The sequence below is a fragment of the Nycticebus coucang genome, chromosome 19, assembly GCF_027406575.1.
Source record: "Nycticebus coucang isolate mNycCou1 chromosome 19, mNycCou1.pri, whole genome shotgun sequence".
NCBI classification, from domain to species: domain Eukaryota; kingdom Metazoa; phylum Chordata; class Mammalia; order Primates; family Lorisidae; genus Nycticebus; species Nycticebus coucang.
The window spans coordinates 29,470,034-29,482,427 of NC_069798.1; the positions used below are offsets into that span (position 1 = coordinate 29,470,034).

A 12,394-nucleotide genomic window follows, 5' to 3' on the forward strand; every position below is an offset into this window, starting at 1 on the left:
CCAGGCAATTGAAGCAACATCAAAAATTCATTATTGGGATCTGATCAAATTAAAAATCTTCTGCACTGCCAAGAACACACTAAAGTAAATAGCCCTCAGAATGGGAGAGGATTTTTGCAAGTTATATTTCCAACAAAGGTCTGATAACCAGAATCCACAGAGAACTCAAACTTATTACTAAGAAAAAAACAAGTGATCCCATTTCATTGTGGGTAAGAGACATGAATAGAAGCTTCTCTGATGAAGACAGGCGCATAGTCTACAGACACATAAAAAAATGCTCATCATCTTCAATCATCAGAGAAATGTAAACCAAAACTACTCTGAGATACCATCTAACTCCAGTAAGAGTAGCCCATATCACAAAATCCCAAAACTACAGATGTTGGCATGGATGTGGAGAAAAGGAAACACTTCTACACTGCTGGTGGGAATGCAAGCTAGTATGTTCCTTTTGGAAGGAAGTTTGGAGAACACTCAGGGATCTAAATGTAGACCTGCCATTTGATCCTGCAATTCCTCTTCTAGGTGTATTATCCAAAGGACCAAAAATCATTTGACAATAAAGATATTTGCACCAGATTGTTCATTGCAGCTCAATTCATAATGGCCAAGTCATGGAAGAAGCCCAAGTGCCCATCGACCCATGAATGGATTAATAAATTGTGGTATATGTATACCATGGAATACTATGCAGCATTAAAAAAAATGGAGATTTTATCTCTTTTATGTTTACATGGATGGAGCTGGAAAATATTCTTCTTAGTAAAGTATCTCCAGAATGGAAAAAAAAAATATCCAATGTACTCAGTACTACACTGAAACCAATTTATAATCACTCACACTTGAATATGAAAAATGAAACACGACTTTTTTTAGCCTAGGATGAAGGAAGGAAGGAGAGGGGAAGGGAGGGGGTTGGGTTGGTAGAGGGAGGGATAGTAGGGGGACCACACCTATGGAGAACATTGCAAGTACAAGTTGGATCTATCATGTGTAGAACACAAATGTCTTAATACTGTAATTGAGTAAATGAGGTGAAAGCTATGTTGATTAGTATAATGTAAGCAAAGCACTCCAATTTGTACAAATAATCAACACATTGAATCCCATAATGGTATAACTGTATTTATGATCTATGTACAAATGACTTAATAAGAAAATAATAAAAAAAAGAAAACCACAAAAAGAAAAAAATAAAAGTAATGAAAACATTAAAAAAAAAAAAGAAATATGTTTATGGTGTATGTTTCCCTTACACAGTGTGTGGAGTCCATAAAAAAAAAAAAAAAAAAAAACGAAAATAAAAGAAAAGCATGTGTAAAATACTGTAGAAGCAGGAAACAATCAGTATTGGGAACCATTCACATTGGCTAGTATTGGGAATTCTGCCGAGCTGAAAATAAATGAATTTCTAGGAAGCAATGTTCACATTAATTTTTCTATAAAGAGCAAGCAGAGATATAGTTGTTGAATTTGCCTGGGTTTGGAGCTTCTAGATTAAGGCAAATTTTAAATAACATTCACAGTGAGGTATTTTTATTCTCCCTATTTTCCTGTCCCATTAATAGAAACCTTATGATACACATCTACTGGTGGGTCTGCACAAGGAAATGATCTCTGTGTTCTGGTAAATTTTTTTAAGAAAAGAATAAAGGAGAGAATAAAAATATAATATACTTCCTTATGCCCATGTAAATATAGTTTTTATATAATTTTAAGCATAAAACCATTTAATTTCTAAGTTTTTATTAATAAATTATGATATGAGCAAAAACTACTAAAAAGTATAGTCAGCTCAAACCAATGGTATTTACATAAGCTTGTATAATTTGAATCCTAGTCAGAGGCCACCTAGAATAAGTAATCAGCTTAGTAATACTCCATTCAACTTATTCTTGTTTAGAGATTCCTTCTGCTTCTAGGGCGTTTAAACATATTAATTTTCATGATCTTACTTTTTGAGTAGCTGTCTCTACCTGTTTCTCAGTCTTCCTTTTCTTAACTTTAATTTGTACGTTGTTTATGGGCCTAAGGAAGAGAAAACCAAAGTGTTAGGAGTTTGTGGTGAACTTAAATTAGAAGGAATTGGCTAGTGGAATGGTGAGATAACACATCCTCAGTGTATTTCTCCCTAAAATAATCGAATGTTGTAAGAGGAAATGTGCTAATGGTGAGAGACAATTTATTAGAAAGAAAAAAATGTACATGTTCATTTTCATTAAAAGGCCTTTTATTCCATGTTTGCCTGTTGAATTTTCAATGAAATTATGTAAGAACAGAGTCCTTACATAATGGAGACGTGTGCTATGGCCCTATTCCCTACATACTCTGGGTACATAATAAATACTCTAACAACTGAAATGAGAAACATGGATGGATTTTGAGGTACACTGGTGATATTTTAATCCCCAGTGTTCATTTTTAGTACTTGGAAAACATCTTGGATATGCAAGTCTTGTTTTAGCATACTTTTTTATTTCTATAGATATTCTGATTCTTAGTCATGCTCTGGGGCTTTATTAGTGTTTCATCAGTTTACTTATTTCCACCACTCCAAATGTAAGCTTTTTGAGGATAAAGACCATTTCTTCTCCAAAATTGTTGTGGCAAGACACGAAATAGACCTTGAGTAAATTATTTAAATTATATTGCAATTAAAACAATAGGAAAAAGAAAGTTCTTACTGTCACAAATTGCATTTTAACACATGCTGAATTTAAATATCTTGGTATGATTTGTATCCCCTTCTGTGCTTTCTACAGTTCATTCTTGTTTGTTCTTTTAGTTTATTAAAGTCAAAATGTGATAGCTGTCTGCTTGGAACATCACCATCCACTAAAAAGTTCCAAGACTCCATGAACAGTGGAGAAAATAAGAAGGACAAGATAGCTGGCTTGCTGTCCCATGTGGAAGATGATGCCCTATGGATGTGTCAAAAGAAAGATACATATAGATCCCCAAAAGGTAAGTTAAGCTTCTAGCCAATGAATTTCAGATGCTTTCTGAAAGGTGTAAGTGGCAGCACCCAGAGATGAGACCTGAGGGGAGATAGTCAGGCCAGGTTGATTGAAAGCAATGGTGACCACCTGGGCTGTGCAAAGAGGCAGTGCCCAGGGGCAGTTAGAGATCCCTTTTATAAAAGGCTTCTGTAGGCAGTGAGCAAATTCCACAGCTTGCCCTGAGGGTTTTGGTGAGTTAGGGTCCTCTGACTTGACGTTGGGAAGGGGTGGCTGACTAAGTCTTTCGTGTTCTTTGTCTTAGGAGGAAAGGAAGAGGGGGAGCAGGAGGAAAAGAAGGGTTCGTGTGGGGCCACATTAGGCCCCCCAGAAATTTCCTAACAAGACTTAGGAACAGACTTAAATGTTAAAAGCTGACATGTAACTGCTAGGTCATAGATAAGCACATGTGCTAGATTAGTGGATTGCATCTTCATTTTTCTTAGAATACCAATATGAGAAACTATATCCAATTTATATATCTTTTTGCAAGCAGCAAACTTTAAGAATTATTCAGCAGCAAGTATGGTAATAGAGAAGAAATAATGTTCAAAGTGAGTAAAAAGAGCAAGCAATTGAACATAAACCTCTTCTGGGAAACTCAACCTTTCCAACTACAGTTAATCCTCAGTTGACTGGAGACATAGGGAAGTGTGCAGGAGAGGTCATGGACAACCGACATTGTGGCAAAAACAAAACCTCCCAAGTCTAAAGTATCTATTGCACAGTAGTTTTACAACTGTCAGTAATACTTCCTATTGTATAAATGGTAGATTTTCAAAAGGAAGGAAATAACCATATGAAGTCAGTTGTGTTTCCTAGTTGTTCCTGGAGTGGCTTTTGGCTTATTCTACCCAATTGTCCTTAAACGATTGACTATAGAGGATGGAGCAAGTCTAAGATTCACTGTATAGAAAAGATATATAGGAAACAAAGACCAAAAGGTCCATGAGCCCTCTCCTGTTCACACCTCTTTACCATACACCTTTATTTCCTGCTTGCAATCAGTAACCTGATTTCCTTCTTACTTACCTTTTTCATCTACTGGGCTAGTACCTTTCTGCCTCTGGTGTTAAACAATCAACTTTTCATAATATCTCTAGCCATTCTCACATTTGTTTATGTGAAAATTTGGCAATGCTTTATGAGCAGATCTCACACAATGAATCCTAATAGTCATTTTATAATGTTGCTATTCCAATCAATTTAATCCCTCCCTGCCATTCTAGTTCTGTCATGCTTTTTGGTTTTGATTATGAATAATCCAGAAATTGTTTAATCCTCTCCCAGGTAATTGAAAGATAATAATTAGTCCAAATTTCAGAAGGCAGAACATCCACAATTTGAAACAAAAGCAAAGGTACATTTTGTTTGATATAAGGCAGAAGTTTATACAGACCATTGCATTGTGACAGCTTAGAAGCTGCTTTTTAGACATTGCCACCAATAACAAAAATGAAACTGAGGAGACTTACTATATGAGACTTCCTAACTTTCTCTCTTAGTAGTCTATCAGAGATGGGAAACTCTTACTTTAGCTTCTTCTATTCTTAATCATTGCAGTTTGGAGAGTGAAGAACCAGTCAAATTTGGCATGGTGGTTACACCACAAGGCTTAACATAGTCCTCTCTTGTCTTGTCAACAAATTTGTGTTGTGTGTCAGCACTAAGATAAAATGGCAAAATAAGAAGAATAAAGTATAATAGCAAAAGGACAAATAACTTGTGTTATTGGTTAAGCCCATAGCAACATTAGAAAGCAGCGATTGAAAAAGACACTTTGAGAAAGGTATCATCAGGCCAGCCCTTTCTGTGGTGGAGGTTAATCTCTCCTGGGCCCAGCTATAGAAGCCGGAAGCTTGGAAAGGGCTTGTGTCCAAAAAAAATCAATTTCTAATTTGAAACAAAATCATTTGTGACTAACAGGGGTTCAGAACCCATTACTTTTTGTTGTATAGTCTGCTGACATTTCAGCACTTTCTGTTGTGCACAATGAATCCTAATAGTCATTTTATAATGTTGCTATCCCAATCAATGTAACCAAGAGAAAGCTGTTAGAATTCTGCAAAGTTTTCAGGAACAGTTTTCACTCATGGTTTTTTGTTTTTTTTTTTTCATTAGGTTACCCACTCTGCCCACCCCCCACCCCCAACCTTTTGCGGGAGGTTGTAGTGTTGCAGTAAGAAAAAGATAGAAACTTTTTCATCATTTAAAAGAATTTTTATTTTAAGGTATTCATAGGAACCTAAAACTTTTTCTCTTCTACTCATGAAAAAGGCTGTCTTGTATTTTTCTGTTCTTTTATTCTAATAAGGAGTTATTAGCAAAATTATGATCTACCTGATCACTGAAGGACCTGAAGTGGCCCCTTTGATCATTCTGCCCATTGCCAAGCTGTTGTATGCAGATTACAGTAGAGGGCAAGGTTATTGCATTGGTATTTGCTGTGGTACCCAACCAAATGGGAGAGATAAGCTTTGCAAGATTGCTGCAGTGGCTTTGGAAACCCTGTATATCATAAAGCCGGTGACCTAGCACTAATTACCTAAGTCACACTGCTTGGTTTAGTGCTTCCTTAATTGCTTTCCCTCTTCAGTGTGTCTGAATTTTTTAATATACTTTTCTTCTGCTTTATATCCTTTGTTTGTTTTGTTGTTACCCTTTAATCATTAATACTACACAGGACATTTACTATAGGACCATTAATCTTTATTACCATTCTCTTACTCCTTTCTCTCTCCTGTTCACCTCACCATTCTGCCAACTTCATTCATTGATGCTAACATGTAAAAAAGAAAAGCCCAGTGATAGCAAAAATATATACAATATTCTCAGAATTATGCTTAAAATATTGATTGTCATTCATCAATACTTGAGATTTTATGTTGGTTGCTTTTATTGAGCTGTGTGGAACAGGGAGAGATTACTTAGGAAATTCTAAACTTGAGTCAAGAACTTTGAAAAGGGAGGTGCCCATAGCTCAGTGGTTAGGGCGCCAGCCACATACACCTGGGCTGATGGGTTTGAACCCAGGCTGGGAGGTTCAAACCCAGCCTGGGCCAGCTAAAACAACAATGACAACTACAACAACAACAACAAATAGCTAGGTGTTGTGGCAGGCGCCTATAGTCCCAGCTACTTGGGAGGCTGAGGCAAGAGAATCGCTTAAGCCTAAGAATTTGAGGTTGCTGTGTACTGTGACCACGGCACTCTACCCAGGGCAACACCTTGAGACTCCTGTCTCAAAAAAAAAAAAAAAAAAAAAACTTTGAAAAGGCATAAATCTGGAAGCACCCAGTCTTCATTCCTCCTTTTTTCTCTAGGCAGCTGCACTCTATTATCTCCCAGCTTGCCTAGAACCTCCCCTTCCTGAGTAATTGCTGTTATAACAGACCTTAAAGCTGAGGGCACTCTTTTTTCTCAGTATGCTGGTGGGGAAGCAGAAGCTGGAGGCCCCTGAGCATACTCTGTTCCTGAATTGAAATGTTAAACCTTAGGGCTTGGCAGTGCCCACTCCTATGAAACCCAACTTTGGCCATTCCCAGGCCCCCTACTGCAGTTAGAGCTGCTTCGCTTCTGTTCCTCTCATGGATCTCTACAATCCCTTAAAACCCTAAGAGAAGCTGAACCTAGAGTAATTTGGATTTATCTGATGGTACTGACACTGCCCTTCATTTTTTCCTTGGGTTTTTTAGGTTAGATAATCTTATACATGTATAGCAGTTGCTTCTAGTTGAGGTATCCTAGTGACTAATTTTTGTTTTTACTGGAAACAGTAATTGAAATGGAGAATAATCTTTGAAGTTCCTGCTTGTTTCTCTGAGTGAGCCTGTACTTGCAGTGATGTGAGTGCTCTTCACAGCCCAAGCTGGATTAAAATAGGTTACATTACTAAAGAAATAAACAAGTTGGAGAATCCAAAGTACAGAAGCCATTTCTATCTTTCCTCTTATTTATGTTTATTTTATTATAGCCACATTATTATCATTATGTATTCAATCAAAAGAAAAAGTACCACAAGATACTACTCAGATTCACATAGTCTGAGCTAAAGATATGCTAAAAGTTGATGCCTTTATCAATAGTATACAGAACTCAAGCATATAGTGGAGGGCTATCGATAAACCCAGATGCGTAGAATAAATTTTCCTGTCCAGTCCACTAAAAGGAATTCCAGTGCAAAAGACTAGCATTAGCAGTTGAAGTTGCTGTACATGGAGTATTAAAACAGAAAGTCTACATTTCCCACCCTCTATAATGGAAAGAAATATTTCAAAATATTATATAATTTACGTATTTATTATGTATGATATGTTTTGTGTTTTCTCATTCTCAAATGTACGTTCATATGTTCACTGTTGTATCTCCATCTCATAGAATATTTTTAACACATGGTAGGTATTTGTTATATATATGTTGCATGAATTAATGTAACAATCGATTTTGCTTTCTATGCTCTTACCCTATTTTCCCCCAAATAAAGACCTAATCAGTTAGACCTTTTGACCTCAGTGCCTGCAGTGACTTAGTAATTTTAACAAAATATATGCTTGTCCCTTAAGTCCTTATGGTGATTATTTGGTAACGTCAAAGAGAAATCAGGGGAGTGGAATGTTAAAAACAGCATGGCCTTAGGAGTCAAGAAAACTATGAGGTTTTCTTTTTACATTTCCTTTTATTTTAATTGAGATTGAATTTATAGGTAATAAAATTGCACAGGTCTTAAATGTACAGTTTTTTAAATTTTGACAATTCTATACACCTGTGTAACTACCACCCTAATTAAGATATAGTACATTTCCACTTTCAATGAAAGTCCCCTCATACCCTTCACTCCTCGTTCCCAGGGATTTCTCTTTGGTTTGCAATGAGTGTCTTCTTACTCTCTCCTCACATGGCTTTTTCTGTGTATTCATCCCTGATGTGTCTCCCTTTTCTTACAAGGACAACAGTCATATTTGATTTGACCTACCTATATTTAACCTTAATTACCTCTTTAAAGGCCCTATTTTCAAAAATGTAGTATAATTACATTACAAGGTAGCAGATGTTAGAACTTCAGTGTATAAATTTGGTGGGGGGGGGACACAATTAAGTCCATAACAATTACTTTCTTTCCAATTTTTATCTAATTTCTTTTTTATCTTATTGGACTCTCTAGAGGTTCTATCATAATGTGGAATAAAATGATAAAAGTTTGCCTCCATTCCTTGTCCCCAATCTTGTAGGGAAAGCAAATAGTCTTTTACCATTATGTATGATTTTGCTGGAGGTTTTTTTGTAAATACCCTTTATCAGGTTGAGAAACTTTGCTCCTAGTTTGCTAAGAGTTTTTATCATAAATGGATGTTGAATTTCATCAAACCTTTTTTCTAACATTATTTGATCAGGTTATGTTTTTATTCTTTATTTTGTTAATTGATAATTACACTGATTGGGAGATACTAGAGTATATTATCTTTTTTGTAATGACCTTGTCAGGCTTTGATAGCAGGGTTATGCTAGTGTCATAAGTGAATCAAGAGGATGTCAGCAAAAATGATGTGGTAGGTATCTCTAGGAGCTAATCTCTCCCCAGAAACAATGAAAAATCTATCAAAAACTTTCAGAATCTACTTCATCAGAACTCTTGAAAATAGTGACAGGTATACAGAAACAAAACAAATGCTTAACCAAGAGAAAGGCTATTTAAACAGGGTAGGGGAACTTTGTAGCATTTTAACTTAGCCTTGTCACACCTGCTTCCCAGTGTGAAAGCAAGTACCTGGTCTCAGAGGATGCAGAGCATACCCTTTTCTCAAAGAACTGTCCATTTTGACCTTTCTGTGAATTACCTAAAGGGCTGACACAAGGAGCTTGCCTGTATTTTGCCTAACTTTAAACTTTATCAGGGCAGACAAGCAACTACATGGAGGACATTCCTTGAAAACACTGAAAGTTAAATGAATGTACCACTGGCACCTGGGCTAAAAAAATAACAGTGAGGCAAATAATAGACACAACAAAGGACAAAAACTTACATAATGTAGATGGATTGTTCAAATCCTAGAAACAGACATACTGCCAAAACTGGCTCAAGAATAAATATAAAATCTAAATAGGCATATTCCAAGAGACTGAATCAGTAATCAAAAACCTCCCAACAAAGACAAACCCAGGACCAGATGGCTTCACTGATCAACTCTACCAAATATCTAAGGAAGAATTAACACAAATTCTTCTCAGACTCTTTCAAAATATAAAAGAGGAGAGAATATGTCCTAACTCATTTTAAGAGCCAGCCCTAATACCAAACCTAGCAACAGAAATCACAAGAAAACTATGGACCAATATTCCAAATGAATATGGTTAAAAATATCAACAAAATACTAGCAAGCCAAATGCAGCAACATATTATAAGGATTATACATCATGACCAAGTAGGATGTAGCCCAGGAGTAAAAGGTGGTTCAACATACAAACCTCAATCAATGTGATACATGTTAAAAGAATGAAGGGAAAACCACATGATCATCTCAATTGACACAGAAAAATAATTTGTCATAATCCAGCTTCCTCAACATGATAAGGGAATCCACGTAAAACCTATAGCTAACATACTCAATTATGAAACACTGAACGTTTTTCCTCTAAGGTAAACTTAAAGGAAACTATTTTCACCATTTCTGTTCAACATTGTACTCAAAGTTCTAACCAGAGAAATAAGCAAATGGGAAAAGAAATTAAACTATCAGCATTAGCAGATGACATGATGTTATATATAGAAAACCCAAGATAATGCATAAAAACTATTAGAGCTAATAAATGAATTTAGAAAAGTTGTAGGACAGAATTCAGCACAATACAAAAAAAAATTATGTATTCCTATATACTAGTAATGGAAAGAAAATTAAGCAAATAATTCCATAGTATTCATATGTAATGTTTTGCATTTCTGTGATACCAGTGGAAATGTCTCCACTTCATTTCTTATTGAACTTATTTTGGTCCTTTCTCTTCTATTCTTGGTTAATCTACCTAGTGGTCTGTCAATTTTGTTTTTTCAAAGAGCCAAATCTTTGTTTTGTTCATCTTCTGTATTACTTTTTGGTTTTCCATTCATTTAATTCCACTCTGACCTTTGTTATTATTTTTTTTCTCCTGGCTTTGGGTTTGGTCTGCTTTTTGTTTTCTAGCTCCTTGAGATGTGGTGCTGGAATGTTAATTTGTAGTCTTTCTTTCTTTCTGATGTAAACATTTAAAGTTATGAATTTTTTTCCAAGGAATGTTTTTGCTGAGTCTTACAGATTTTGATAGCTTGTGTTCACTTTGTCATACACTCATAATAGCATCAAAATAATAAAATATCCAGGAATAAATTTAACCAAGGGTACAAGATTTGTGCTCTGAAAAGAAATTACTAAAAGAAATTAAAGAAGACCCAAATAAATAAAGTGACATTCTGTGTTTATGGATTTGAAGACTTAACAGCCTTATTATTGTTAAGAGGGCAGTACTCCCCAGAGCAATCTATAAATTCAAACCCTATCAAAATCCCAGTGACATTTTTTGCAGAAATGGAAATGCCAATCCTAGAATTCACATAGAATTGCAAAGGTCCCTGAATAGGTCTCTTAAAAGAAAGGAGCTAAGAGGACTCATACTTTATGACTTTGAAACATGCTCCAAAACTACAGTGTGGGACTAGCATAAGGATAAATATGTAGATTGTTTTAATAGAATTGAGCATCCAGTAAATAAACCTATCCATCTCTGGCCTATTGGTTTTCAGCAGGGGTATCTTCAATGGAAAAAGAATAGTCTTTTCAGCAAACGGTGCTGGGATAACTGGATACCTCATGTTAAAAAAAAAGATGGTGGTAAATCTTTACCTCATGCTTTATATAAAAATTAACTAAAAGTTAATTAAAAGCCTAAATATAGGAGCTTAGATTATAAGACTCTTAGGAGAAAATTTCAGTATAAAACTTCATGATTTATATGGGTTAGGCAATGGTTTCTTAGATATAACACCAAAAACACAAACAACCAAAGGAAAAAAATGGATAAATTGGACTTCACGGAAAGTAAAACATTTACATCAAAAAGCATTATCAAAACAGTGGAAAGACAACCCATAGAATGGAATAAAATATTTGCAAATCCTGTCTTATATGGTCCAGCATAGAATATATAAAGAACTCTTACAACCTGACAACAAAAAGACAACCCAATTAAAAACTGGGCCAAAAACTTGAATAGACATTTCTCCAATCTTTAGGAAAATGCAAGTCAAAACTACAGTAAGAGATCACTTCACACCCACTAGGATTGTTATACTTTTAGTTAAAAATGGAAAATAAGTTGGCTGCAATGGCTCATGCCTATAATCTCCCAGCGATTCAGAAGGCTGAGGTGGAAGGATTATTTCAGGCAAGGAGTTCAAAACTAGCCTGGTCAGCGTAGCAAGGTCCCATCTCTAAAAAAAGTAAAAAAGAAATTAGCCAGGCATGGTGGCACATGCCTATAATTCCAGTTACTCAAGAGGCTGTGGTAGGAATATTATTTAAGCCCAGGAGTTCAAGCCTGCAGTGAAATGTGATCACCATGCCTCTGCACACTACCCATGATGGCAGAGCAAGACCTTTCTCTTAAAAAAAAAAGAAAAATAAATGTTGGTGAGGATGTGGAGAAATTAGAATCCTTACATATTGCTGGTTAGGAATTTAAAATAGTGCAGACACTATGGAAAACAGTTCATTGACTCCTCAGTAAGTTAAACAGAATTACCATATAACCCATCAATTCCACTCATATTTTAGATATATACCCAAAATAATTGACAACTGTTGTTTAAACAAAGTCTTATACACAAACATTTGTAGCAGCTTTATTCACAATGGCCAAAAGGTGTAAACAACTCAAATATTCATCAGCAGAGGAATGGATAAACAAAATGTGGTTTTAGTAAATAGATGGAATATTTATTCAGCCATAAAAAGGGATGCATTTCTGATATATGCTACAATATGAATGAACCTCGAAAACATTATGCTAAGTTAAAGAAGCCAGACACAAAAGGCCATATGTTTTATGATTCCATTTATCTGAAATATCCAGAATAAGCAAATCTGAACAGTAAGAAAGTAGATAAGTGGTTGCCACAAGTAAGGGGCAGTTAGGAGAAAATAGAGAATGACTCTAATTGGCACAGAGTTTCCATAGGGAGGGATGAAAAGTTCTAGAACTGGATGATGGTGATGGTTATACAACATGCCTGCATACTGAATTCTACTGAATTAATAAACTTTAAAATGGCAAATGTTTATTTTAGCACAACTTTATAAGAATTAAGAAGAATTTCTTCATCTGTTGTTTTCAGAGTTTTAACATTGGTATTATTTCTTCCTTAAATG

General features: G+C 35.4%; 1 protein-coding gene across 4 annotated transcripts in view; it reads left to right on the plus strand.

Annotated features, from left to right (window-relative positions):
* KIAA1328 (KIAA1328 ortholog) overlaps window positions 1–12,394 on the plus strand; it is a 399,620-nt gene that overhangs the window by 330,216 nt on the left and 57,010 nt on the right. For all 4 annotated transcript variants that reach the window (XM_053571111.1, XM_053571112.1, XM_053571114.1 and 1 more), the window contains one exon: window positions 2,789–2,967. In XM_053571111.1, the coding sequence (XP_053427086.1) occupies window positions 2,789–2,967 (179 nt within the window). The remainder of the gene's footprint in view (window positions 1–2,788; window positions 2,968–12,394) is intronic.